Source organism: Carettochelys insculpta, chromosome 2, assembly GCF_033958435.1.
Source record: "Carettochelys insculpta isolate YL-2023 chromosome 2, ASM3395843v1, whole genome shotgun sequence".
Taxonomy (NCBI): domain Eukaryota; kingdom Metazoa; phylum Chordata; order Testudines; family Carettochelyidae; genus Carettochelys; species Carettochelys insculpta.
Window position 1 is genome coordinate 139872710 of NC_134138.1, and position 25140 is coordinate 139897849.

The following is a 25140-nucleotide window of genomic DNA, read 5'->3' on the forward strand; positions in this document are numbered from 1 at the left end:
AAGTTAATATGTTTCAAAGTATTGTCTAGATTTTCAGTTTTCTGCTTTGCATATATATTGCCTTTAGCAATCTTTAGTATAACAGAATGTATTCCAAACTTTTGTCATGTGTTTGTCCAGTCTTCATGTGCAGCCATTTTCCTATGAATTCTATTACTAATTTAATCTTCTTAAATGAATTCTACATTGTATTTTTAAGTGCTCAGATGACCATCAACATGAAAAAGGAGGAATGATGGAATCATAGAATACTAGAACTGGAAGAGTCCTTGAGAAGACATCAAGACCAGTTCCCTGCCCTCATGGCAGGAGCAGATGCTACATAGATCATCCTGATATCTAACCTGCTCTTAAATCTCCAGCGACGGAGATTCCACAACTTCCCTATGTGATTTATTCCAGTGCTTAACTTCCCTGACAGCGTGGAAGTTTTTCCTAATATCCAAGCTAAGCCTCCCTTGCTGCGCTTAAGCTTCTTGTCTTGTCATCAAAGGCCAAAGAAAATAATGTTTCACCCTTCTCCTTTTAACACCCTTGAAAACTGCTCTCACGCTCCTGTTTTTCAAACTAAACAAACTAAAGAAACCCCATCCTTTCAGTCTTCCCTCATACAGTATGTTTTTCAGACCTGTAATCATTTTAATTGCTCTTCTCTGGACCCTCTCCAATTTCTCTACATCTTTCTTGTAATGCCCAGAACTGGATACAATACTCCAACTGAAGTTTAATCAGTGCAGAGTAGAATGGAAGACTTCTTATGTCTTGCTTACAACACTCCTGTTAATACATTCCAGAATCACATTTGCTTTTTTTAAAAAAAAAATAAAAACTCTCAATTAGCTTGTTATTCACTTTGAGCCCCAGATCCCTTTCTGCAGTACACCTCTCTAGCAGTCACTTCCCGTTTTGTGTATGAGAAACTAATTGTTCCTTCATAAGTGGAGTACTTTGAATTTGTCCTGTCCCCACAATCTGCTCTTGCCTTATTTTAGAGGTATTCCTGAAACAGTCATCTCTTGGCTGCTTTGTAGGGACTGAATTCTTCAAGATGCTGAGCTGTCTAGCTCTGTTCCAGCAAAGCACTTATGGATGCACTTAGCTTTTAGCTTGTATATGGTTCCATTGATGTCAGCAGGACTACTCACATGCTTAAAGTTAATCATATATTAATTTTCTGGGTCAGGACCAGAGTGCTTGGGACCTTTAGAAGGTACTGCTGCAAGTAGAGTAACAGTGTACCCTATAGTCCATGCATCCTTTCATGACAATTGATTTTAGAATCAGTGGTGAGTGTAGATCAGACTAGAAGAGGGAGAAAAAAAGTTCTGGTTGCTTTTGTTATAGATTATGTATCAATGTGGTTGAGGGTATGCAACAGAGGGAAGATAAATGGAACTGGGGAAGAAATGTATTTCAAGGACATCAAATCTTTAGCCATAGTGATTTTAAAGAATACAGAACAAGAGAAGCAAAATTGTGTGTGTGTGTGTGTGTGTGTGTGTGTGTGTACATGCAGTATATAGAATTTTAATAAATAGGATGATACCCCCATCACTGTAAGTGACATCATTTACGCTACGTCTCCAGTAGAGCAATCTGTCAAAACAAGTTTCTGTCAGAAGATGTCTTCTGACAAAACTTCTGTTGACAAATCACAGCTAGGCTGCCAAGCAGATCAAAAGAGCGATCTGCTGTGTCAACAGAGAGCAGCTGGACTGCCCAGACACTCTCTTGACACAACAGCCATCCAGAAGCATAGCCTGGTGTCCCAGGAGCCCTGTCTGTTGACAGAAGGCCTCACAGAATGTCCAAACTGGTCTTATGTTGACAGAGGCATTCTACCTCCTGTGGGAGCTGCAGAATGCTGTCGACAGAAGTGCCAATTCTGTCAATTTACTTTCAACTGAACGCCTTGGGAATGTGGATGTTTATTGGGTTTTGTCAACAAAACACCAGTTGTCAACAAAACTCTCTTGTGTAGACATAGCATATGAGTTCAGCCTGATGGGGAGCCTGCACTGCTGCCTAATAATAATAATAATAATGTGAGGTTGGTTGAAGAGTTTTGGTAAGGTATGTTTCATAGAAAAATTTTATTGTAATGGCCATACTGTTCCTTTAAATATAGACAATATCATTTGAAATGTTTTTAGGAAAATATCCTTGGTTTTTATATTTTATGAATGCATTCATGTTTGTGTGTGTGTGTGTGCACACACACACAAATGCACAGTGCCTTTAACGTAAAAAAAGAGGTACTGGTACTCAGCCAGGTCCCTGTCCCCTTCCCCCAGCCAACACCATGGCTAGGGCTGCCAAGGTGCCAGTACTTAGTACCAGCATATACCAGCACAAAACTAGAACAGAACACAGAACTAAAATGGAGTAAGAGAATGTCAAAGCGGGGCACTTATTTCGAAGCTGCCCCCATCTTCACTATCAATCTGAAAATCAGCATCTGTTTGGCTGCAATTATGCTAATGAGGTGCTGAATATGCCTGTCAACACCTCATTACCTTTCTTTGAGTTGCTTCATTACCAGGTCCTTGCGACGGAACAATGGTAGTGTAGCAGCAGCCCATTTAAAATTCCTGGATTTTAATTTATATAATGCACTGACATCAAGACACAGACAGATTTATGAGACAATCTGGTGTCATTGAAACATGGACACATTTTATATCCAAGAACCTGAAAGAAAATAATGGGTATTGGCCAACAATATTCATATAAGGATATATGTTAAACTATGCTTCTGTTCTGGCTTGACTTTATTAATTGGCTCTGATCGTCTATTCAGATTTAAATAAACTAGTTCCTAAATGCTTAATACTAGAGCCTAAATCTTAAGTAAACACATTTTAAAAATTGACCCCAAGTTTATGCATAGATGATTAAACTGATGTCCCGGTGATGGAAGAGTCAATGAAGATTTCAGCGGGGTTTACTTGACTGGAAACTAGTGCTTTTGCTCCTTCTTCTGGTGCTATGGAAAACTAATCTGGTTTTGGATACTTCAGGTACTTCTGTGGTGCAAGTCACGGCTACTGATGCTGATGACCCTTCCTATGGAAACAGTGCCCGTGTCATCTACAGCATACTTCAGGGACAGCCATATTTTTCTGTGGAGCCAGAAACAGGTCAGGAAAATCGTATTGTTTTCATCTACCTCAAATGTGTTTGTTTTCTTTCTTCTTCTATAAAAATCACCAAAAGTGAGGTAGAATTGTATAAAGGCAAGCAATGAAGGGCTACAGTATTACTTACTTGCTGTGTTTTAATAACTTAAAATCATTGTAATAAATGTGAAAATTATCTGTATCATAGCTAGCTAAATAAAGCATAAGTAACTTGTATTTTTGGTAGGAATTAGAGAAGTATAATGTTGTAGTAACATTTTGTTTCTATAATTTTACATAGAAAGAGAGAAGCAATATTGAACACTCTTCACAGAGATACACAAATAATTTGATTTTATCGTTAGTGGACATGTACTTTAAATATGTTTTAAAGACAAATTGGAAAAAAAAAACTCTGTCATGGTATAGTGCGTGTCAAAATAAGGGGATGGCTAACAATTGCTTACATGTTTTCCTAAAGGCATCATCAGGACTGCTTTGCCAAACATGAACAGAGAAAACAGGGAGCAGTACCAAGTAGTTATCCAGGCAAAAGACATGGGAGGCCAGATGGGTGGATTATCAGGAACCACCACAGTGAACATCACACTGACTGATGTCAACGACAATCCCCCGCGATTCCCCCAGAGTAAGCTACATTTAATAGTCCTCCTGTGCTACAGAAGCTTCAGAATTAAAGAGTTAAGCAATCACCATCTGGTTTAATTTAAAGTAAATCTAGATTATGGGGCACACATGAACAAAAGGCTTATGTACAGATTTACTGAATGTTATTAAAGTAGAAAATTAAATGTTACAGTACTCCATTATCCAGGGAAATGGTTACATGTTCAAATATAACAAAGAAAACCTGGGATACCTTTCAGGATTATTTGGGAGAGTGGGGCAGGACCATAAGAGCATTAGAGAAATTCTTTCTTTCCTGTTACCTGCAGATTAAAATTTTTTGTCCTTACTGGAAAACAAAACATTCATTAATTTTAACAAGGGGGAAATCGGTGCCCTGTAGTCCCTGCTTAAATATTTAATCATAAAGACCCCACTTCTGTGGAGGAATTACCTGAGGAAAATCCAGACAGATCTGTTTTTGTATAGACACAGTGCTATAAAAAGCTGATATGCAGAGAACCTTCCAAAGTGAATGTGAATGGCATTTAACATCACTGTGTTTGACAGCTTAAGCTTATCAAAGCATTTTTATACTGCTTTTTAAACTTTTTTTCTGATATTACATCTTTCAAGCCTTCATTGCCTTGAACTAGAATAGGAAACCATTATTAGCCGCTATTTATGTAATCTAGAATTGTTAGACTTTTTCATATGCAAACTTGTTAGAATTTAAACAGTTGGGGAAACTGTTGCCAGTTTCTTGAGTAATGTTTGTGGTTGGATGATTCACTTAGGTGAACATTTTACTACCTGTAGTTAAAACATTTTATATACGTTGCATCCAGAAATTTATAACAGTCTCAAGATTCTGTAGCAGCAAATAGTCCCTAATCCATTCTCTCACTGCTTTTACCTGGTTTCACCTCCTTTGAAATCAATGACATTTTATTCCTCATGTTGCACTGGTGAAAAACAGAGGAGAGTCAGGTCCAATATTTCTGACTTCAGCAAGTTCATTATAAAAGAGCAGGCCATGCATAATTGTCCTGAATATACCAGAAGAAAGAGCCCAATTTTATTAGCTACTTCTCCTTGGAATAGCCCAGCAATAACTTTCAATGTGGAAATCATGATTGCTGCCTTCATCATTTGCATGCCATTCAGGCTGTCATTAGTCCTCTCCACCCTTCTACAGCTTGTTCCCAGCCTCTTGTTGGCACTTCACTGGTGAGGCTGGTCAAAGGAGGGTGTCTCTTCACGGTCCCTGATGTTAGGGGCCCCAATCTGGTTCTCCAGCTTCTTCAGGGAATCTTTCCTTTAGTTCATTTCCAGCTCTGGTTGATCAGGGAATTGTATTCCCTGTACAATCAGCACCTACACTAAATACCAGACACAAAGAGAGGCTGCAATTAATTTGACTTCTCCAACTGCTCATGCATAGGAACCATTGACTTACTTGACCCCCACTTTACTCACCTACCACCTGGGGATTCCTTCCCTCTACCCATGCTGACCACTCTCCTCTCCACCCTTAAGGGAGATGGAACCCATAAAAGAACCACTGCTCTTTTTTTCCTGCCACTCCAGTTAAAGCTCCCTGTATTTTGAGACTGCAGGTGTTTCACCTAAATTCTCTGCTGACACCAGAGAATCAGGCCCATTACCTCCAACTTTTGTATGTTCATTATGGAGTAATGTGACATATTCTTCTAAATTCTTTCCTAATACTTCAGTTATAATGTAGTATTTTGTCTACTGTCTGTCTTCAATAAAGTGTGACTATAGGAAAAAATAACTCAATCTGTAAATTCAAAATAGATAAATCAGGGCAGTTCTGTGTAGTGCTCTCAGCAATTTTGCAAACTATTGCAGAAGACTGTTCTAGGTACTCTCTGCAAAATCCTCACATTAGCTCCAGAAGGTTTATTTAGTACAATATAAATGCAGTATTTTATTATTTTTTTTTGGGGGGGGGTTGTTTTTTAAGCAGGGGCCAGACTGTTGGTTTGATTGTCTGAGTGAACTTTATTATACAACTGCTATAAATGAATTCTTCATTGAATACCTATGGCTTTCTACATTTTATTTCATTGTATTCATGTGGGACCTGACTCAGCTCCCAGGAAAGTCAGTGGGCATCTTTCCACTGATTCCAAATGGAAGTGGTTGTGTGTTCCTTCTGCTACAGCAGAGTTTTACTGTACTACTGTTGAGGATAATTTATGGGCAGCTTCCCCTTTCTGCTGACACACCCACTAGTTTTATGGGATGTGGGATAAATTATAGCACACACACACAAAAGGTTTACGACAGTGATAGAAAAGTTACCTGATTCATGGTGCTACTAAAGTAGAATTGATGTATTAAAAAAACTTTAAATTTAATCTAAAACTTGCAAATAAACATTAGAATGATCTTGACTTAATCATATGTCGATGAGCTTAATGAAATTGACATTCTCTTACTATGTTAATGAATATGTAGTTCTAAATCTTTCATATTAATCAGACAATTTTCAGATTCATGATTTGGACAGTCACTAGATTCACAATAAATGTATTACATAAACATCTGCTTTCTGAAAACAGTTAAGACAACACTGATCTCACTTATGGGCTACGTCTACACGTGAAGCCTACATCGAAGTAGCTTATTTTGATGTAGCGACATCGAAATAGGCTATTTCGATGAATAACGTCTACACATGCTCCAGGGCTGGTAATGTCGACGTTCAAGATCGACGTTGCGCAGCACCACATCGAAATAGGCGCTGCGAGGGAACGTCTACACGCCAAAGTAGCACACATCGAAATAAGGGTGCCAGGCACAGCTGCAGACAGGGTCACAGGGCGCACTCAACAGCAAGCCGCTCCCTTAAAGGGCCCCTCCCAGACACACTTGCACTAAACAACACAAGATCCACGGAGCCGACAACTGGTTACAGACCCTGTGCATGCAGCATGGATCCCCAGCTGCAGCAGCAGCAGCCAGAAGCCCTGGGCTAAGGGCTGCTGCCCACGGTGACCATAGAGCCCCGCAGGGGCTGGAGAGAGAGCATCTCTCAACCCCTCAGCTGATGGCCACCATGGCGGACCCCGCTATTTCGATGTTGCAGGACGCGGATCATCTACACGTGCCCTACTTCGATGTTCAACTTCGAAGTAGGGTGCTATTCCCATCCACTCATGGGGTTAGCGGCTTTGACATCTCGCCGCCTAACATCGATGTTAACGTCGAAATAGCGCCCAACACATGTAGCCGTGATGGGCGCTATTTCGAAGTTAGTGCCGCTACTTCGAAGTAGCGTGCACGTGTAGACACGGCTATGGAGAGTTTACTGAGCATACTTCAGAGAACATATCATTGTTAATACCTAGCGAGCTAAACCGTCAGTGGCAGGCACGAGGCATTTGGTGGAGTTCAGTTCGGAGAACAGAGGGTAGCCTGGGCCTAGACCATCCAGATGCTGGTCCAAGGGTATAATTTTAGAGCAACCTGATAACAACCATAAGGAACTGATCTGGCTGGTGGGGAACACCAGTGGACTGGAATGCTCTGGCCACACCTATTTTTCTCATCTGCAGGGGAGGAGGGTTGAATAAGAGTATGAGGATTACCATATGCTGGCAAAATGGCCAGCTATGTGGCTTTATGGTCACATTGTGTTAGCAAAATGACATTACATAAGGACAGATAAGGTTTGGAGTCAGCATGTCAATCCACTGGTGATTTTGACATGGAAAACATGCATTTTGTGATAGAAAAAGAAAGATATCTTAGAATAGCTACATGCAGAGAATACAACGAAGTAGAGAACTGTGAAAAATGAAATGCATAATTTCAGTTTTTGTGTTGTTTTGATTGTTATATGACTAAGCAGTATTTGATGATAATGCACGGTCTTTGCATATCCCAGCAAATTATTTAAGCTTTATTTAGTTATCAGTATGTGTCACTAATAAACTGCTCACATAAGAAAACAAAACAGAAGTCATGTAGCAAACAAAGGAATTTATTAGGTGATGAGCTTTCTTGAGACAGACCTACTTCTTTAGATCTGCAGATAGTTCTATACCAGAAATGGCATGATGGTTTTGTAACACAGAAGATGCGTCTACACGTGCACGCTACTTCGAAGTAGCGGCACCAACTTCGAAATAGCGCCCGTCGTGTCTACACGCGTCGGGCGCTATTTCGAAGTTAACTTCGACGTTAGGCGGCGAGACATCGAAGTCGCTAACCTCATGAGGAGATAGGAATAGCGCCCTACTTCGACGTTCAACGTCGAAGTAGGGACCGTGTAGACGATCCGCGTCCCGCAACGTCGAAATTGCTGGGTCCTCCATGGCGGCCATCAGCTGGGGGGTTGAGAGATGCTCTCTCTCCAGCCCCTGAGGGGCTCTATGGTCACCGTGGGCAGCAGCCCTTAGCCCAGGGCTTCTGGCTGCTTCTGCGGCAGCTGGGGATCTATGCTGCAGGCACAGGGTCTGCAACCAGTTGTCAGCTCTGTGTATCTTGTGTTGTTTAGTGCAACTGTGTCTGGGAGGGGCCCTTTAAGGGAGCGGCTTGCTGTTGAGTCCGCCCTGTGACCCTGTCTACAGCTGTGCCTGGCATCCCTATTTCGATGAGTGCTACTTTGACGTGTAGACGTTCCCTCGCTGCGCCTATTTCGATGTTGGGCTGAGCAAAGTCGAAGTTGAACATCGATGTTGCTGGCCCTGGAGGACGTGTAGACGTTATTCATCGAAATAGACTATTTCGATGTCGCAACATCGAAATAAGCTATTTCAATGTTGGCTGCACGTGTAGACGTAGCCAGAAATTCAATAAATAAATAAATAAAACTGATAAATCAGATACATAGGGCAGAAGTGACAAGGGGGCGCAAAAGAGGTGGGAGGAGGGGAGAGAATTACTAAGTGTCCTTCCTGAGATTACTACGAATATTATAGATGGGGAAGCTGTCCTTGTAATGCATAAGGTATTTGCTATTTCTATTGAGACCTTGTCTGCAAGTATTGAATTTGTGCATAAATTGCAGTTCAGATGTTTCCCTTTGTAATCTGCTGTTAAAGTCTCTTCGTTGTAAAATGCATATTCTCAGGTTTTTAACTGTATGGCCCACTCCACTGAAATGCTCACTGACAGTTTTATGTCTATTCAGAGTCCTAATGTCTACTTTGTGTCCATTCATTCTTTGGCAGGTGATTGTTCAGTTTGTCTGATATACATAGCAGAGGAACATTGCTGACATATGATGGCATGTATAACATTGATTGAGGTGCAGGAGTATGATTAGTACAGGATTAGGGAATCCTGTAATTAACATGGTTAGGTCCAGTGATGGTGTCTCTGGAATAAATATGTGGACAAATTTGGCAATGCGGGTTGTTGCAAGGAAAAATTCCTGGATTAGTATTACTACGGTATGGCCTCTGGTTGCTAATGAGAATGTTCCTGAGGTTAGGTAGTTGTCTATAGGAGAGAACAAGCCTCTGCCCCAGAGCCTCTTGGAATGTAGCATCACGTTCTAGTATAGGTTGTAGGTTTTAGATTATGCGCTGCAGGGATTTGAGCTGGGGGCTATAGGTAATGACAAGTGGTGTTCTGTTATTGACCATCTTGGTCCTGTCTTGAAGTAGTTGATTTCTCGGTATTCATCTAGCCCTGTCAATCTCTCTCTTTTTTACTTCTCCTGGTGGATAATTAAGTTTTATGAATGCACAGTAGAAATATTGAAATTTTTGGTTTGTGTCAGTAGGATAGGAGCAGATGCAATTTTATTTAAGGTCTTGTGTCCTGGATGGAAGCTGTAGGCATGTAGGTAAGTGCAGCAGTCAGTGAGTTTCTGGTGGAGAGTGGTATTGATCTGGTCATCAGTGATTTGTACTCTGATGGCCAGGAAATGGATTGCTCTTGTGGAATGGTCAAGGCTGAGATTGATGGCGGGATGTAGTTGTTGAAATCTCTGTGGAATCCTGCCAGAATCTTTTTACCGTGGGTCCAAATGTGAAGGGTATCATCAATGTAGTGTAAGTAAAGGAGGCTTAATAGAGGATGAGAGCTGAGGAAATGTTCTAAGTCAGCCATAAAAATGTTAGCATACTGTGGAGCCATGCGGGTGCTCATAGCAGTGCCACTGATCTGGAGGTATAAGTTGACCGCAAATTGGATATAACTGTGGCTGAGAACAAAGTTACATAGGTCAGCCACCAGATTCTAAAGTGTATTTTAGAGTGGGATCAAAGGGAAGGTCTGTAAAATGAGGTGTTGGATAGTTGTCTAGCTGGCTCCTGTTCATAGTCCAACTTATTCATGATGACTACAGAAACCCCTTTGTCATACAGTTTGATTACAATGTCAGAGTTACTTTTGAGAATCTGGACAGCATGGTGTTCATCATGGCTGAGATTGTATGACACTTGCTGTTGTTTGTGTACAATGTCAGTCTGTGCACAGTTTCAGAAGCATTGAATATAGAAACCAGACTGATATTATCACAGCAAATCTGGTGGCTGACCCATGTAACTTTGTTTTCCCCACAATTATTGTATTGCATAGTACATGCTCATTTTCTTTATTTGGAGGTTAGGGTCTCATTGTTCTAGATGCTGTTCAAAAACATAAAGGTATATGTGTTGGGCTATAAATTTCAAATGCACTGGAGTGATTCAGTATTCTTAAGCCCCATTTTCAACAGTTATTTTGGAAAGCATTACCTTTGGACTATAAGCCGGCACAGCAAGGGGAAGGTAGGAAAATGAGAATTATTGTATGTTGACAAAATGTCCAGCTAGGTGGCTTTACAGTAATTGGGCCTGGATGCACAAGAGTCTGTGAGTGTGTCCTTTCCACTATTTCTCCTTCCTGCATACGTCCTCCAAAGTAGATGGACAAGGAGTTCATGGAGCCCTAGTTTTTCCCTATGGCTTCTCCCATTCCCTCCCCTTCTCACTTCTAAACATACTGGCTCACTCAGCTGAGCAGATGCGGGGTTTCTGAGGGAGTGACAGGGCTATATAGGTCTGAGTATAATCATTTATGCACTAACTTTTACTCAGAGTTTTGCTTAAAGTTACAATCTAACTTATACTGAGTTTGTGCCCCAAAGAATTTAGACTGAAAGGCTATGGCTACATGACAGACCTATTGCAAAATAAGATACAATGGTTATTTTGAAATACGCATTTTGAAATAACACTCAGCTAGTTGAAAATACCATTTCTGGGTCCTTAGTGCTATTTTGAAATAGTGCCATTGGAGCCCATTGTGGCCTATGTTGAAATAGGCTTTATTCCTCAGGAATACGACAATTGAAATTGTGCACACATTATGTCAAATTTATCTCTAAATAGCATGTGCATCATTTAGACACTGCCAAAGTTATTTTAGAATAAGTGCTGTATTTCGAGATGACTTGGCCATGTAGGCATACACCAAGACAAAACAAACAAATAACAGAAAGAGGGGAATTGTCTGAAACTATGGTGAAGAGTGATGGAGGAGTACCTAGACAGATCACAAAAGCAAAGGGGTCAGGATGATGATACACCAATATCTTGTCAGTTCCATTTGCCACCCCCACATTCAATCCCTCTTCAAGCAGTCCATTATCTGTTGTCAAATGTACTACAAACATTCAAAGTGGCTCTTGAAGAGGCATTCAAAGTATTGGCTCACGATCAGTCTCTGGAGATGATGTTCCATGTGTTAGGGCAATTCAGAGCAAAGTTCAGAGAGTTCTGCATGCACCAGAAAGCATTTTCAAATTTTAAAATGAAAAACAATTAGAACATGCCAGTATTCATTGAAAAAATCAAAGTAACTTCTACAGTGTGCTTTAAACACATAAGAATATGGAAAATGAGACTAAATGTTGCCATGGCACCCTTAAGTCTTCCTCTTCATGTGTACTGTCTCATGAAATGTTGTGGGACATATGGTGTTCCCTCACGGTCTCTCATAGCACTGAATAAATATTTATTGTATAAATATGAGCAGTGGGATTTTGTTGTCATTTTTGAACGATTAACAGATTATAGAGATTATGTACTAATGTAGCAAAGCACACAGATTTAAACATCACAGAAGGGTAATGAAAGTAACAGTAAATATGAGCTAAATCATGGAGCTGGAAACACTGAGATACAAGAATGTCAAGAAACTCATATTAATAAACAGAACTAAGTACACTTTGATGATATAATATTCACTCACTACCGTGTGTTCTATTACAGGGAGTTGTCCCAAATCCGAAGAATATATTATAAATGTAATTTGACTTACTGTTCCCTCTTTTCTGGGGAGGTGGTTTATGTTCTTTTATTCTTTTGAAAGAGGAATGCAAGTGAGGAGAATTGCAAATGCAAATTATGCACTGATTTATGTATCTTGTGCTTCATTTGCATAATCTCTTTTCAGAAGAGATTCGCTCAAAAAAAAAGCAGTGTAGATGGGTAGATGGTGTTCTTTCGAAAATAAACCCCATCTTCGAAAGAACCCTTCTTCCTGTTTTGTTTCAGGAAGAAGGGTTCTTTTGAAGGTGTTTTCTTTTTTTTCTTTTTTTTCAAAGAGCCCTGTCTACCCTGCTCTTGTTCTTTTGAAATAATCTCTTTCAAAAATAAATTATGCAAATGAGGTACAGGATATGTAAATCAGTGCCTTATTTTCATTTTCAATTTCCCCTATTTGCATTCCTCTTTTGAAAGAGGAATGCAAGTGTAGATGTAGCCTAAGTGGACACAATTTAAAATCAATTTAATAAGTCAAAGTTTCAATTAGATTGCACAAACACTATATAAAATCTGGAATAAACTAGAATAATCTGGAATAATCTGCACTATCCCCACAATGAAATAGATGGTTTTCTTATTATGGGTCTCAATAGCAACACTTTTTTTCACTCAATCTTTCTACCATTCTGTTAGGTATCAGTAGTAAAGAAAAACGAGAACAACAACAACAAAATCAGTATACATTTGTATCCCAGAATAGAAACCCCACAGCCATATACCAAACTAGAAATAGCAGAGCTATTTCGAGAACGGTATTTTGCTCCTGCTTCCTCTTGTTGTGAAAGGGGTAGCCGGAAGTTTGAAGTAGGCACTGATTTTGAACTTTGGTGCCATGTGGCTGACAACAAGTTCAAAATAAGTTACCTCAAAACGACTTAAGCAATTTATGCAATGCTAATTGTGTCAGTTATTTTGAGGTAGGGCTACAGTGTAGCCCCAACCCAAGTGACTTGCCAAGATCTTCCTGCAGCTGTATGGACAAAAGAAGTTTATCAATGGGCACTTCCCAAATCATCTTATGCCTTTCTTTAGGGAAGTATGTCCAACACTGGATTCCCTTAATAATTCTGCTTGCTGCAGGGAGGTAAATCACCATTCCATAGTTATGCAGATTTCTAGTATGTTGGGCCAAAATTTTTTCCTATTTTAGGGTGCTGACATTTTTTCCAATTGTACTAGCCAAAGAAGAGTGGATCTAGAGGGGACAAGATTAAGGGAAGGAGAGAGCTATGGACTCCTTTTCAGTGAGAGTTTGAGATTTCAACAGGTTTGGATGATCATCTGAACTTTTGTACGCTTTTTTGCACTGAAGCATCAAACTCTGGTCGTTTCCCCATTTTAATTAATGTAAGACACATAGGCTACGTCTACACTAGGACACTATAGCCGTGTCTACACATGCACGCTACTTCGAAGTAGCGGCGCTAACTTCGAAATAGCGCCCATCACGGCTACATGTGTTGGGCGCTATTTCGATGTTAACATCGACGTTAGGCGGCGAGACGTCGAAGCCTCTAACCCCATGAGGGGATGGGAATAGCGCCCTGCTTCGAAGTTGAACGTCAAAGTAGGGTACGTGTAGACGATCCGCGTCCCGCAACATTGAAATAGCGGGGTCCGCCATGGTGGCCATCAGCTGAGGGGTTGAGAGATGCTCTCTCTCCAGCCCCTGCGTGGCTCTATGGTCACCGTGTGCAGCAGCCCTTAGCCCAGGGCTTCTGGCTGCTGCTGCTGCAGCTGGGGATCCATGCTGCATGCACAGGGTCTACAATCAGTTGTCGGCTCTGTGGATCTTGTGTTGTTTAGTGCAAGTGTGTCTGGGAGGGGCCCTTTAAGGGAGTGGCTTGCTGTTGAGTCCACCCTGTGACCCTGTCTGCAGCTGTGCCTGGCACCCTTATTTCGATGTGTGATACTTTGGCGTGTAGACGTTCCCTCGCAGCGCCTATTTCGATGTGGTGCTGCACAACGTCGATGTTGAATGTCGACGTTGCCAGCCCTGGAGGACGTGTAGACGTTATTCATCGAAATAGCCTATTTCAATGTCGCTACATCGAAATAAGCTACTTTGATGTAGGCTTCACGTGTAGACGTAGCCTATGTTGAAGTAGCCTATTTCGAAGTTAGAACATCAAAATAGGCTACTTCGATGATTATTGTCTACACATCCTCCAGGGCTGGCAACATCGACGTTCAACATCGAAGTAGTGCCGGGGAACATCGAAAAGAGCCGCCCCGGAAGGAAACGCGGAGCGTCCACACACACAAGCCCCCTCTTTCGAAATAAGGGTCCAGGAAAGTCCATGGACTGGGTCACAGAGCACACTAGCCCTTCCGGGGCTGCTGCAAGCCTCTCCCTTAAAGGGCCCCTCCCAGACACACTCAGCCTGCACTGCACAAGTAGCCCTGCATTGGTGGTACAAGCCTCGCAGACCTCAAGCCCACAGACATGGACATCCAGCAGCAGCTGGAAGCCCTACAAGCTGCCTCCCGTGGAGCAGGTGCCCTTCTAGATGCTGCCTGGGCAGCTGCCCGGCAGCTTCAGGAATGGGAGCCCTCCCCAGGAGCACCAGGAGACATCCCCGGCCATTGGGCCCTCCTCCCACCCCCCGCCAGGTGCCCCACCGACTCTGGAGCTACCCCTCCAGCACCGAGTGGTGGGAGCACCTGGTTATGGGGGAATGGAATGATGACCAGTGGCTGCAGAACTTCCGCATGAGCTGGCAGACCTTCATGGAGCTTTGCCAGTGGCTCACCCCCGCACTCAGACACTAGAACACCTGGATGTGGCACGCCCTCACCATCAAGAAGAGGGTCGCAATAGCTGTCTGGAAGCTGGCCATTCCAGACAGCTACCGCTCTGTGGGACAGCAGTTTGGAGTGGGAAAGGCCACAGTCGGGACTGTCCTCATGGAGGTAAGGAGGCCTGGGGCTGAACCCCCGGGTGAGGGGGACCTGGGGAGGGGGGCTGAGGAGGGGGGCCTGGGTGAGGGGGACCTGGGTGAGGGGGTCCCACTCTGCAAACCCTCACAGGCACCCATGTTCCCTCCCCACAGGTGGTGCATGCACTCAATGCCCTGCTGCTGAAGAGGGTCGTCTGAGTTGGGGACCTGGACGTGGCCATCGAGGGATTTGCTGCCATGGGATTCCCCAACTGCTTTGCAGCCCTTGATGGGACCCACATCCCCATCTGCATTGCAGACCACAGTGGTGGCCACTACACCAAGGAAGGGCTACCACTCTGTGGTCCTGCAGGCCATGATCGACAGCCGTGGCCCCTTCCAGTGGTCCGCCCCCTCCCCTCCCACTGGGGGTGGGGCACGGCACTGTCCATGGGTGGAGGTGCTGCTGGGCACTGGTGGCTGTGGCACAATCCCTGTGCCATGATGTGCCCAGGCCATGGCAGGCTGGGGTGTTATGGGGATGTGTGGGGCCCCCGGTCAAGTGGTACCCCCACCCCATGCACAGGGAGTCTGTGCCCTGTGGGGTACGTACCTGACGGTGCACTGCCAGGATCAGGAGATGCCCATCTAGCGGACACCCGGCTGGAGCTGAGGGATGGGATGTCCAGCATGGGCTCCCCCTCCTCGCTGGACCACTCAGTGGCTGGGGTGGAGGGTTCCGGCTCTAGCCCTGCGGGGGGCAGGGCTGGCCTCCAGACCTGACCCTGGCTCCAAGGCTGGCTGGGGCTCGTCGGCCATGGTGTCAAGGGTGGCTGGGGGGGAGGAGGTGCCCTGGGGGCCCAGGATAGCCCTTAGCTCCCGGTAACAGGGGCAAGTGGTGGGGGCAGCCCCAGACCAGCTGGCTGAGTCCCAGGCCCGGGCATAACCCTGCCGCAACTCCTTGACCTTACTCCTGACATGGTCAGGTGTGGGCAGGGTGACCCCGGGCAGCCAGGCCCTCAGCCAGCCGGGCGAACGCCTCCACATTCTGCCGCTTACTCCCCATGATGTGCAGCACCTCCTCCTCCCCCCAGAGCCCCAGCAGGTCACGGAGCTCAGGGTCAGTACAGGAGGGGCCCTGCTTCCTACCCCACCGCCTGGAGGCCTGGGATCCCTGGGATGGCCTGGAGGGGGAGCTCTGGGGGTGCTCAGGAGGCTGGCTGGCTGCCATGGTGTCCCTCTGGGCTGTGCAGGGGTGCCTCATGGCACGGTTGCTGCGCACACGCTGTCAGCTTCCTGTTATGGGGTTTCCGGGTCTGTGTGGCTTTAAGAACCACTGGGCGCAGAGATCATAGAGCCCTGCAGGGGCTGGCCAGCACGTCTCAACCCCTCAGCTGATTGCCGCCATAGCGGACCCCACTATTCTGATGTAGCAGGATGCAGATCGTCTACACACACCCTTCTTCGACATTCAACATCGAAGTTGGGCGCTAGTCCCATCTTCTGATGGGAATAGCAATTTCGAAGTCTTGCCACTTAACGTCTATTTGATCGTTGAAATAGCACACGGCGCGTGTAGACGTGATGCGTGCTATTTCGACGTTGTGTCGGCTACTTTGAAGTAGCAGGCTAGTGTAGACGCAGCCATATAGACAAAACAAGCAATAAAATATTTGTTACTAATCCTGTCAGAACATTTAAATTAGGAAATGTTTGTATTTGCGTGACAAGCCTGCACGAAGATCCAAAGTTTTTCAGAAAGTGGGTTTGCTAATTTACTGTGGTATATCCCATCAAGAGACTCCTCTACATCAATATTGAAACCATGCCCTACTATGTTGTATGTCATCACTGAGTTACTGGACATACCATTTTCTGGGTGAGATGTTCATCTCATTTCCTTGAACAGAAGTTTCGGCTCAGATAATGTAACCTTGTTCTTCCCTCTTGTTCACCATAGTTAGCATAGAGACTGCCTAGAAAATATGGAGGTAAAATTACTTAGTTAGTTTTTTGTGTTTTGTTTTTTAATGGATGACCTATTTTTATATATTGTGTAGCTATCTTTGATTTCTTATCTGAAGTACAGTATTGTCATGGCAGCATCTGTATCACTTTAAAAAACTTAAAAAAAAAAACAGAAAAGTCCAATGCTGCTTAAAATACAATGGCTAAAGTGTGTGGCTAAAGTGTTTTTCCTCATTAAGGTAAGAGGTAGATGAGGACAATGAACAGGTTCCCACACTTATACATTAATGGCATGGATAGTAACAGGAATACTGAACTGTACAGTTAAGCACTTGTTTTATTTCCAGAATTTCCAGTTGTTGTTGTTTTACTGTTTTAGCTTCCTGTTTATTCTTAACGTTTGCTAACATTGAATGGTTTAAGCCCCAGCACAAAACCACTTCAGAAAGCTGGTTTTCATGCATACAATTTTAACAATAGTGTGGAATGTATAATTATCTATAAAATTGATTTAATAAAGCTATTTACCCTCTTTCTCTTGGAATGTTTACGAGCAGTTTCCTGGAACTTGTATTCAGATTTACTTGGCATATCTTCTTGAATGTTTTGCCTAATGGACTGATAATAAATACTTGAATTTCAAACAGTCACTTACATATGATTGAGCAAAGAAGTCAGATTGTTCTTTTTTTGTTCCCTGACAGAATGAACCTGAATGTTCTTCTCATGCAAACATATGCATGTGAGAATTCAAAATCTGGTTTCTGTGCAAAGTTATGCATTTGTCATACAAATATCTTTTTTTGCAAATATGTATGCCCCCAAAGTTTTATAACTACAGTAAACCCTCAATTTTATGGACCACGATTTAGCAGACTTCAGGAACAACGGATTTCTGCCACATCCCCTTTGTTCCTGAAGTCCACTTAGTCAGATCCATAAAATCCTAAATGCCGCTCCCTCGCCTCCCCTAACTCCCAAAAAAAAAAGATGAAAGGAAGAACTTACCCCAGCCACTGGAGCTGTCACTCTCTGGACAGTCGCTGCTGCCGAAGCCACCATGCACTCCTTCCACTGGGGTGGGGTCCATATGGGAGGAGACGGCTCTTGAACATGCTTCCACCCTGGTGGGAAAAGAGTATGGCAGCACCAGTGGCAGCAACAGCAGCTCCCGTTGCCATGCGATGAGCTCGGAAAGCTCCAGCCACACAGCTTGGGGCTCCCTGCAGCCGCATGGCATGAGGGCAGCTGCAGCTGTGTGGCTCGGGGCTCCCTGCAGCTTTGGGGCTTGGGCTCCCCTGCAGCTGCATGGCAGAGGGGCAGCTCTAGCCATGAGCAGCACTGGGACTGGCCATGGCAGGCATCTCCTGCAGTTGTGGCTTCTCTGACGGTAGTGGCTCCAACAGTTCTTGGTGAGTTGCCCTTTTTTGAGAGGGAGGGTTCTGAGGAAGCCTGACTGGGGGGATGCTAGGGCAAATATAGTAAATCCCTGAGTATCATGGACTTTCAGCTTTAACAGACACCGCTTTCCCCCTATTAGTCTGTTCTATTGAGAGTTTACTGTAGAATAAGAAATGGAATGCACCTGACTTATTGCTAATAGATTTACTTTAAAAGTACAAATGAATATTCTTTGTACTATTCACTAAATAAATGGGGCTGATGCTTTTTTAATTTTTCTGTAGTGTCAAGGTAGATTTTAAAAAAATAACTAAAAAAGGTACTTTCTTCCAGGAGCTCAGTCAGGATAACCACCTCAATATTTAGTATGTGAACACTGTTTGTCACAGTGTTAATGTCTAAAATGAATAGAAATGTTTAGACAATGAGCTATGGAAGCTTTTAGGATAACATATCATCTGATGAATCAAAGGAAAGAATTACAAGTGAGAGTTTCAAAGGTTGTAACTATGGCCACAGAAGTAAGTGAAATAAAATGAGAGTGGGACACCTGTGTACCTATGATAAACACGTCTCCTAAGTATCATAATTGAGTATTTTATATATTTAGTCATATAGAAGAGAGTCCTTTTTAGTATCTTTTTAGTACCAAGATTGCAAAGTCAAGCACACATGCTAGAATATGACAGAATCAAGTTTGTCTGCACCACTTTAATTTGTGCCCTTCGTCATGCATTTATGTAGATTTACATCATGTATTGCAGGAAGTCCATGGCAAACTAGGAACAGAATCCTGTTCTCCTCTCTACTTTCATCTTACCCTTCTTCCAGTTCTCTGCCTCATTCATTGTCCATCCTCTGTCCTAAATGAAGCAGAGTTGCATCAGAACAAATAGTATATGTGGTAATACAGTTAACAGCTGTACCATAATGCACTGTTTCTACAAGTTGCTGTGTGTCTCTTAGCTTGTTCTGCTTCTTTTCTTTGCAGACACTATCCATCTCCGTATTCCAGAATCTTCCCCAGTTGGCACTTCAATTGGCAGTGTAAAAGCCACTGATGCTGACGCTGGGAAGAATGCTGAAGTGGAATACAGAATTGTTGATGGCGATGGGACAGATATGTTTGACATCGTGACACAGGAGGACACACAGGAAGGCATCATAACTGTGCGAAAGGTGAATATAATCTCTTACAACGACTGCATGGTTTTGGTGTAGAGGACTGATGTAAATGCCAATATTGTACATCAGCAGGCCCTCTGACAGGGTGGCAAAGTGGCAGTTTCACAGGGTTCCAGTGTTTCAAAGGGGCCCAGATCTCCTGCCACTGCTGCCACTACTTTGACAGCAGCAGCAGATGGAGCTCCTAGCCTCTTTGAATTGAAGTGGCAGTGCTGTTCCACCTCCCTGTGTGCCTGGGGGGACCAGGGGGTAGGAGGGGAAAGTACCACTATCCAAGCGATGCTGAGGCCTAACTGCCCTTGCACCTGCCCCTTTCTCCCTTGACCCACGTCCCACCTTGCCCCAGGCCCTGCAGTATCTGTCAGTCACACTGGACATCAGACACAATAGAAAAAAAAAACCCAGATTATGTTATGACCACCCTTAGAAACTCAATATTTACATGAAGTACCTCACAGCCGTGTCTTAGAGCTGGTACTGTTTCCCTGTGCTTCAATAATTTGTGTTTGAAATATCACCCCAATATACTGCTCCTAATATTCCTGAGTACAGGTATACTTGACGTTTCAATGCATTTCCCAGAAATACTCTTTGTGTTAGCCGTGTGTCATTTTCACAGTGAAAACATATAGAAGGTGTAGGGTACATGATCACATACTTTATTCAGTCCAGTTTTATGATCACTCCTGCAAACTTCCAAACAAAAGTATCACTAAACACCATTTCCCCCAAACCTCTGGAGGTATTTTGAATTCTATACTTCTTGCATATTCCTCTTCCTCCAGTGCTGCAGAGCACATACATTTAAAAATGAGCCAAACAAATTTTGCTTTTAATGAAACCAGTGCAAGTTTTTATTGGAGTTTGTGGGCTCTGTCAACAAGGCTTATGATAACAGATCATAGTACCCTAGTGTGTGCATTATGGATCAGTCCTAAATTTGTCTGGTTTATATTAACTTGTTACATATAATTTACCCGACATAGTAGCTCATTTTTTCCACTTGCTTCAGAAGTGCTCGCGAGCTCCACCTAGTTCCTGTGAATATATTTGTTTTACATAGAAATATTCATTATGGCTGTTTCTACACCAGCCACTTTCTTCTAAAGTGGCATGGTAATACACGGCCCAAAATATGCTAATAAGGCATGGATGCAAATTCCCCGTGCCTCATTAGCATATGGTCACGTGATTTGCAGTCTGGAAGACCGTTCTTCCAGACTCCAAAGCGCAGTGTAGAAGTGTGGCCCCGGGGGAGCTTAAGGCCCCTTTTCCTGACAATTTTTGGAAAGAAGGGGACTCTGGAAGAAGGACTTCCTTCCGGAAGACCCCCCAGGGGCCACGCTTCTAAACGGCGTTTTGGAGTCCGGAAGAACGGTCTTCTGGACTCCAAATCACGTGACGGTATGCTAATGAGGTGCAGAGAATTTGCATCCACACCTCATTAACATATTTTGGGCAGTGTATTACCATGGCCTGTGGCCTGTGCAGAAAGTGGCCTGTGTAGAAATGGCCTGTGAGTTTATGGGAACAAATTTAATCCCTGTTGAATTTGATTATTTGCTGTTGAATATTCATGATACATTTTAATCACCCAAGCAACACAGTTTTGTGGTTTTGTGTAGGCTCTCTGATTAGACCACTCCAACTATTCAAACAGAAGAATAATGAATTATGGTTACAGGGCTAGCTCTGTCCTCATTTTGTCTCTGAGTGCATCCCCTAAGATATTAGGCATCTTTCCTCTACATATCACAGAGGGCGCATATATAATAGGATCTTACTTCAAAGTTAACTTGAAATTTAGGAGTTACTTTGAAGTAGCCTGAGGAACATCTACGCACCTTTTCTGTTACTTAAAAGTTAACTTCGAAGTAAGGGAGCCCAGCTTCAAAGTCCTTACTCTATTCCCAGGAATGGAGTGTCTCCCTGCTTCAAAGTTTAACTTTGACATAGGGCGTATGTAGATGCTCTGCACCCACTACTTCAATGTAGGAAGTCTGCAATGGCCATGCGACCCCTGTCCACATCATTTCCTGGCCTCTTTAGTTGAAGTAGGGGCTACTGTTGTGTAGATGCTTCCTTTTGAAGTACCGGGACCCTACCTTGAAGTAAGGGTGGCAGCTTTTTGCGTGTAGACTCTCAACTTCGAAGTCTGTTACTTCAAAGTAAGCAACTTTGAAGTTATTTTGCAGTGTAGACACGGGCAGGGTGGAATTTCATAATTTCTCCGAGTCTTAGAGCAGGTCCAGGGCTAGCTGGACTCAGGTACTTGCAGTTCTTTTTTTTCCCTTTAGGAGTCTGTGATCAGAAAGATGGCCTTTTTAACACCAAAGTTTTGTTTACTGTAGCAATAGGAACAAAAATTATAGAAAAAAAGGGAATTTTAAAACAACAAACAGTCTGCATCCATGTCTATCTCACCTAGAATCTTAAAATTCCCTGATGGTAACCTAAAGAGGGCTAACTTCTTCAGACCTCACAGGGGGTCATATGACTGAGTCTGCTTTACCTGGGTAACTGCCATCTTTCTCTTGAAAGAAGGCTCCTTTTAATCTTCCTTTTAATCTTTTGTGTTCATAGGCCTTACTGTGTTCTGATCATAACCATTTTTGTAGGCTGTCTCGAGAGGAGACAAAACTATTCAAATTCCCAGTCCCAGCATTGTTTCTTAACTCTTAAAGTACTTGCTGAGATATGGCTTACTTTGAGCAATTCATTTCCTTTCTGATTGTTTTTTCTCCCAGACAGATTCTTGTGAAACCATGGTAGTTTTAACAGAAAACACCCCGTAAACAAGCCTACATTATAAACTATTACAGAGCAGTTCTAAATAAATGATCTGGAAATGGAGTATGCAATGAGGTTGCTAAATCCATCACACGTATCTCACAACAAAGAACACATTTGTGGACTAATAATTATTTGTGGTAAAGTTTTTGGAATGGTAAGGGCTCAGGCTCATCACAGAGAACCAAACACTATGTAAATGTATGAAATTATTCCCAAGCCAATTTTTGTAATATTTAGCCAGAGGCAAGCTTTGTATTATACAGCAAAAGAGACAGTATTTCCAGTGTACCTGCCAGTAGTGAACAACTAACAACCAATTGAACTTCTACTCCTCCACTCAAAATGTTGATTAAGGACCCCATTCAGCTTTAATTATAATGAGATGTTAGTACACTCCTAAGTGCCTTCCTCAATAGGAATGGAATAATTTAGGACTTGTGTTCATGTACAGTGGTAAAATGTTGCAGTGAAGATGGTAGTATGCTGATGAGAGCATCTCTTGTCAATGTAATCTATTCCCTGGAGACCCAGCAGGTATGTTGATGGCAGAAGCTCTCCCACCGATATAATGCTTTCTATGTGGGAAGATAGAAAGGTTAGTTCATCTCTTACAGAGGGAATTTTTCATGCCTGTGTAACATTGCTACACCAATATAGATCTACAGTGTAGATTTGGCCTTAGGTTCTGAAAGCTGCATTGTTGACTTGGGGTTCAAATCACACATGTGGTGGACTACATTGCCCAGAGGATTTGGTAATAAGCTGCAAAGCCTTTCATATCTAGTTAGTAGATTCATGCCCAGTTTGCATCATCATATGCTGCAAATTATTTCTATCAGATAGCCATTTCTGAGTTTTAGTTTCAAGTCCACAAATCACTGCATTTTATTTGTTATCATCAGTGGTAGCCTCAATGAAACAGAATTGAGGATGGTTTTGCACAAATAATTACTCTTCCTTCTACTCTGATTTCTTTTAATAACAAGGTGGAACCAAGGAGGAGAAGGCAACTTTCCATTACCTGTGCTCTACCACTTTTGCTGATACATAGAATATTTATGTCCCTAAAGTTGTCAATCTGTCACATTTCGTGAACACTTATTTTATAAGTTTTGGGGGGAAAATTTTGAATGTATCCCTAGAATCCATTTGAATAAGTGAAAACCATGAGTTTGATATCTTCCTGTTGTTTCGTGTAAGCTAATGAAGTCTGCTCTGCTGTCAGACAGGTAAATTCTCAGCTTCCTCATTTTCTATATATCATTAATTAGCTACCACTTTTCATCTGTGACAGGTGCAGAGAAATTGGGAATGGAGTTTCTTGTCTGCCCAAAATGGAGTCTAATTATAACCCTGAACCCTTCTCTTTTCATTTTAAAAGTGGCTGCTGACAAAATGTCAAAAATATTTTGCAAAAAAATTCTCTGATCTAGGATTCATGAAATTCAATGAAAATGAGTTGAATTAAGCACTGATTTTTTTTCTTACCAAAGTTTTAAATCTTGGACTCTTTCAAATTATTTTTCCACAAAATGACAGTTGGAAGCTTGTTTAAATGTGTTTCTGCTTGAACAGAGGAATACAGACAATTGTATATACCTGTTTCTTCCACATGAAAATAGCCACACTTAGTCAGACAAATGGTCAATCTAGACCATTTGTTCTGTCTTCTAACACTGGATGATGCCAGATGTCTTAAAGGGTATGAACAGAATAGGGCAATTAACAAGTTATCCTTCCCCATTGCCCAAGTTCCAGCTTCTAGCAGGCAGGGACATGCAGAGCACTGGAAATCCATGACCATCTTTACCAATTGCCACCAATGGACCTATCCTCTGTAAATTTACCTAATTCCTTTTTTGTCCCAATTATACTTTACACTTTGTGCTGGTCCTGAGTTCCACATGTTGACTGTGTGCTGCTGTGTGAAGTATTATTTCCTAATGTTTATTTTAAAATGCTTGCAATTAATTTCACTGGGCAGCGTCATGTTCTTCTGTTATGTGAATGGCTAAATGACACCCCTTCCTTTGTTTGCTTCATGCCATTAATTACTTACACTATTCATGACTTATGCCATTGTGTTAACTTTTTTGTTGGCTGCTGCACATGAACTATTCACAGTGACTCCAAGATCTTTCCTGAGTAAACCTCCTCATATCGTCTATATAAGTAAGATTATGCATCTGATGTACATTAGTTTCCATTTATCGATATTGAATTTCACCTACCAGTTTCTTTTGCAGTCACCAGTTTTGTGATATGCCTTTGGGATTGTGCACACTCAGCTTTGAACTTAACTAACTTTTGTAATTTTATACCATCTGCAAACTTTGCAACCTCATTGCATACCCCATTTCCAGATCATTTACCAGTATGTGAAATAGCTCTGGTCACAGTGCAGATATTTGATTGATGGCACTGTTTACCTCTCTCCACTGTGAAAAATGAGTATGTATTGTTAACCTTTGTTTAATCTCTTCTAATTAGTTACTAGCTCATGAGGAAGCACTCCCTCTTAGCCCAACACTGCTTACTTTGCTTAACAGCCTTCAGTAAGCATCTCTGTCAAAGACTTTCTGAAAGTCCAGAGAAGCTGCATCCACTGGATCACCATTGTTCATGTTTGTTGACACTCCTCAAAGAATTCTCATGGACCGATGTGGCATGGTTCCTCTTTACAAAAATGACTTACTCTTTTCCGATATGTCATGTTCATCTATGTTCATCTTCCTGCAAACGTTTCCTTTAGAAATATGCTATCATGGCCCTGATTTGGCAATTGTTTCACAAGCACATTCCCATTCACTTCAGAGGGAAGGTCTGCATGTGGAATGTTTGTTGGTTTTAAGCCTGTAATTGTGAAACATC

The 25140-nt window shown here is 42.5% G+C and overlaps 1 protein-coding gene across 3 annotated transcripts in view; it reads left to right on the top strand.

Annotated features, from left to right (window-relative positions):
• CDH10 (cadherin 10) overlaps positions 1-25140 on the top strand; it is a 108485-nt gene that overhangs the window by 52972 nt on the left and 30373 nt on the right. For all 3 annotated transcript variants that reach the window (XM_074987802.1, XM_074987801.1, XM_074987803.1), the window contains exons 3-5: positions 3021-3140; positions 3601-3768; positions 19283-19470. In XM_074987802.1, the coding sequence (XP_074843903.1) occupies positions 3021-3140; positions 3601-3768; positions 19283-19470 (476 nt within the window). The remainder of the gene's footprint in view (positions 1-3020; positions 3141-3600; positions 3769-19282; positions 19471-25140) is intronic.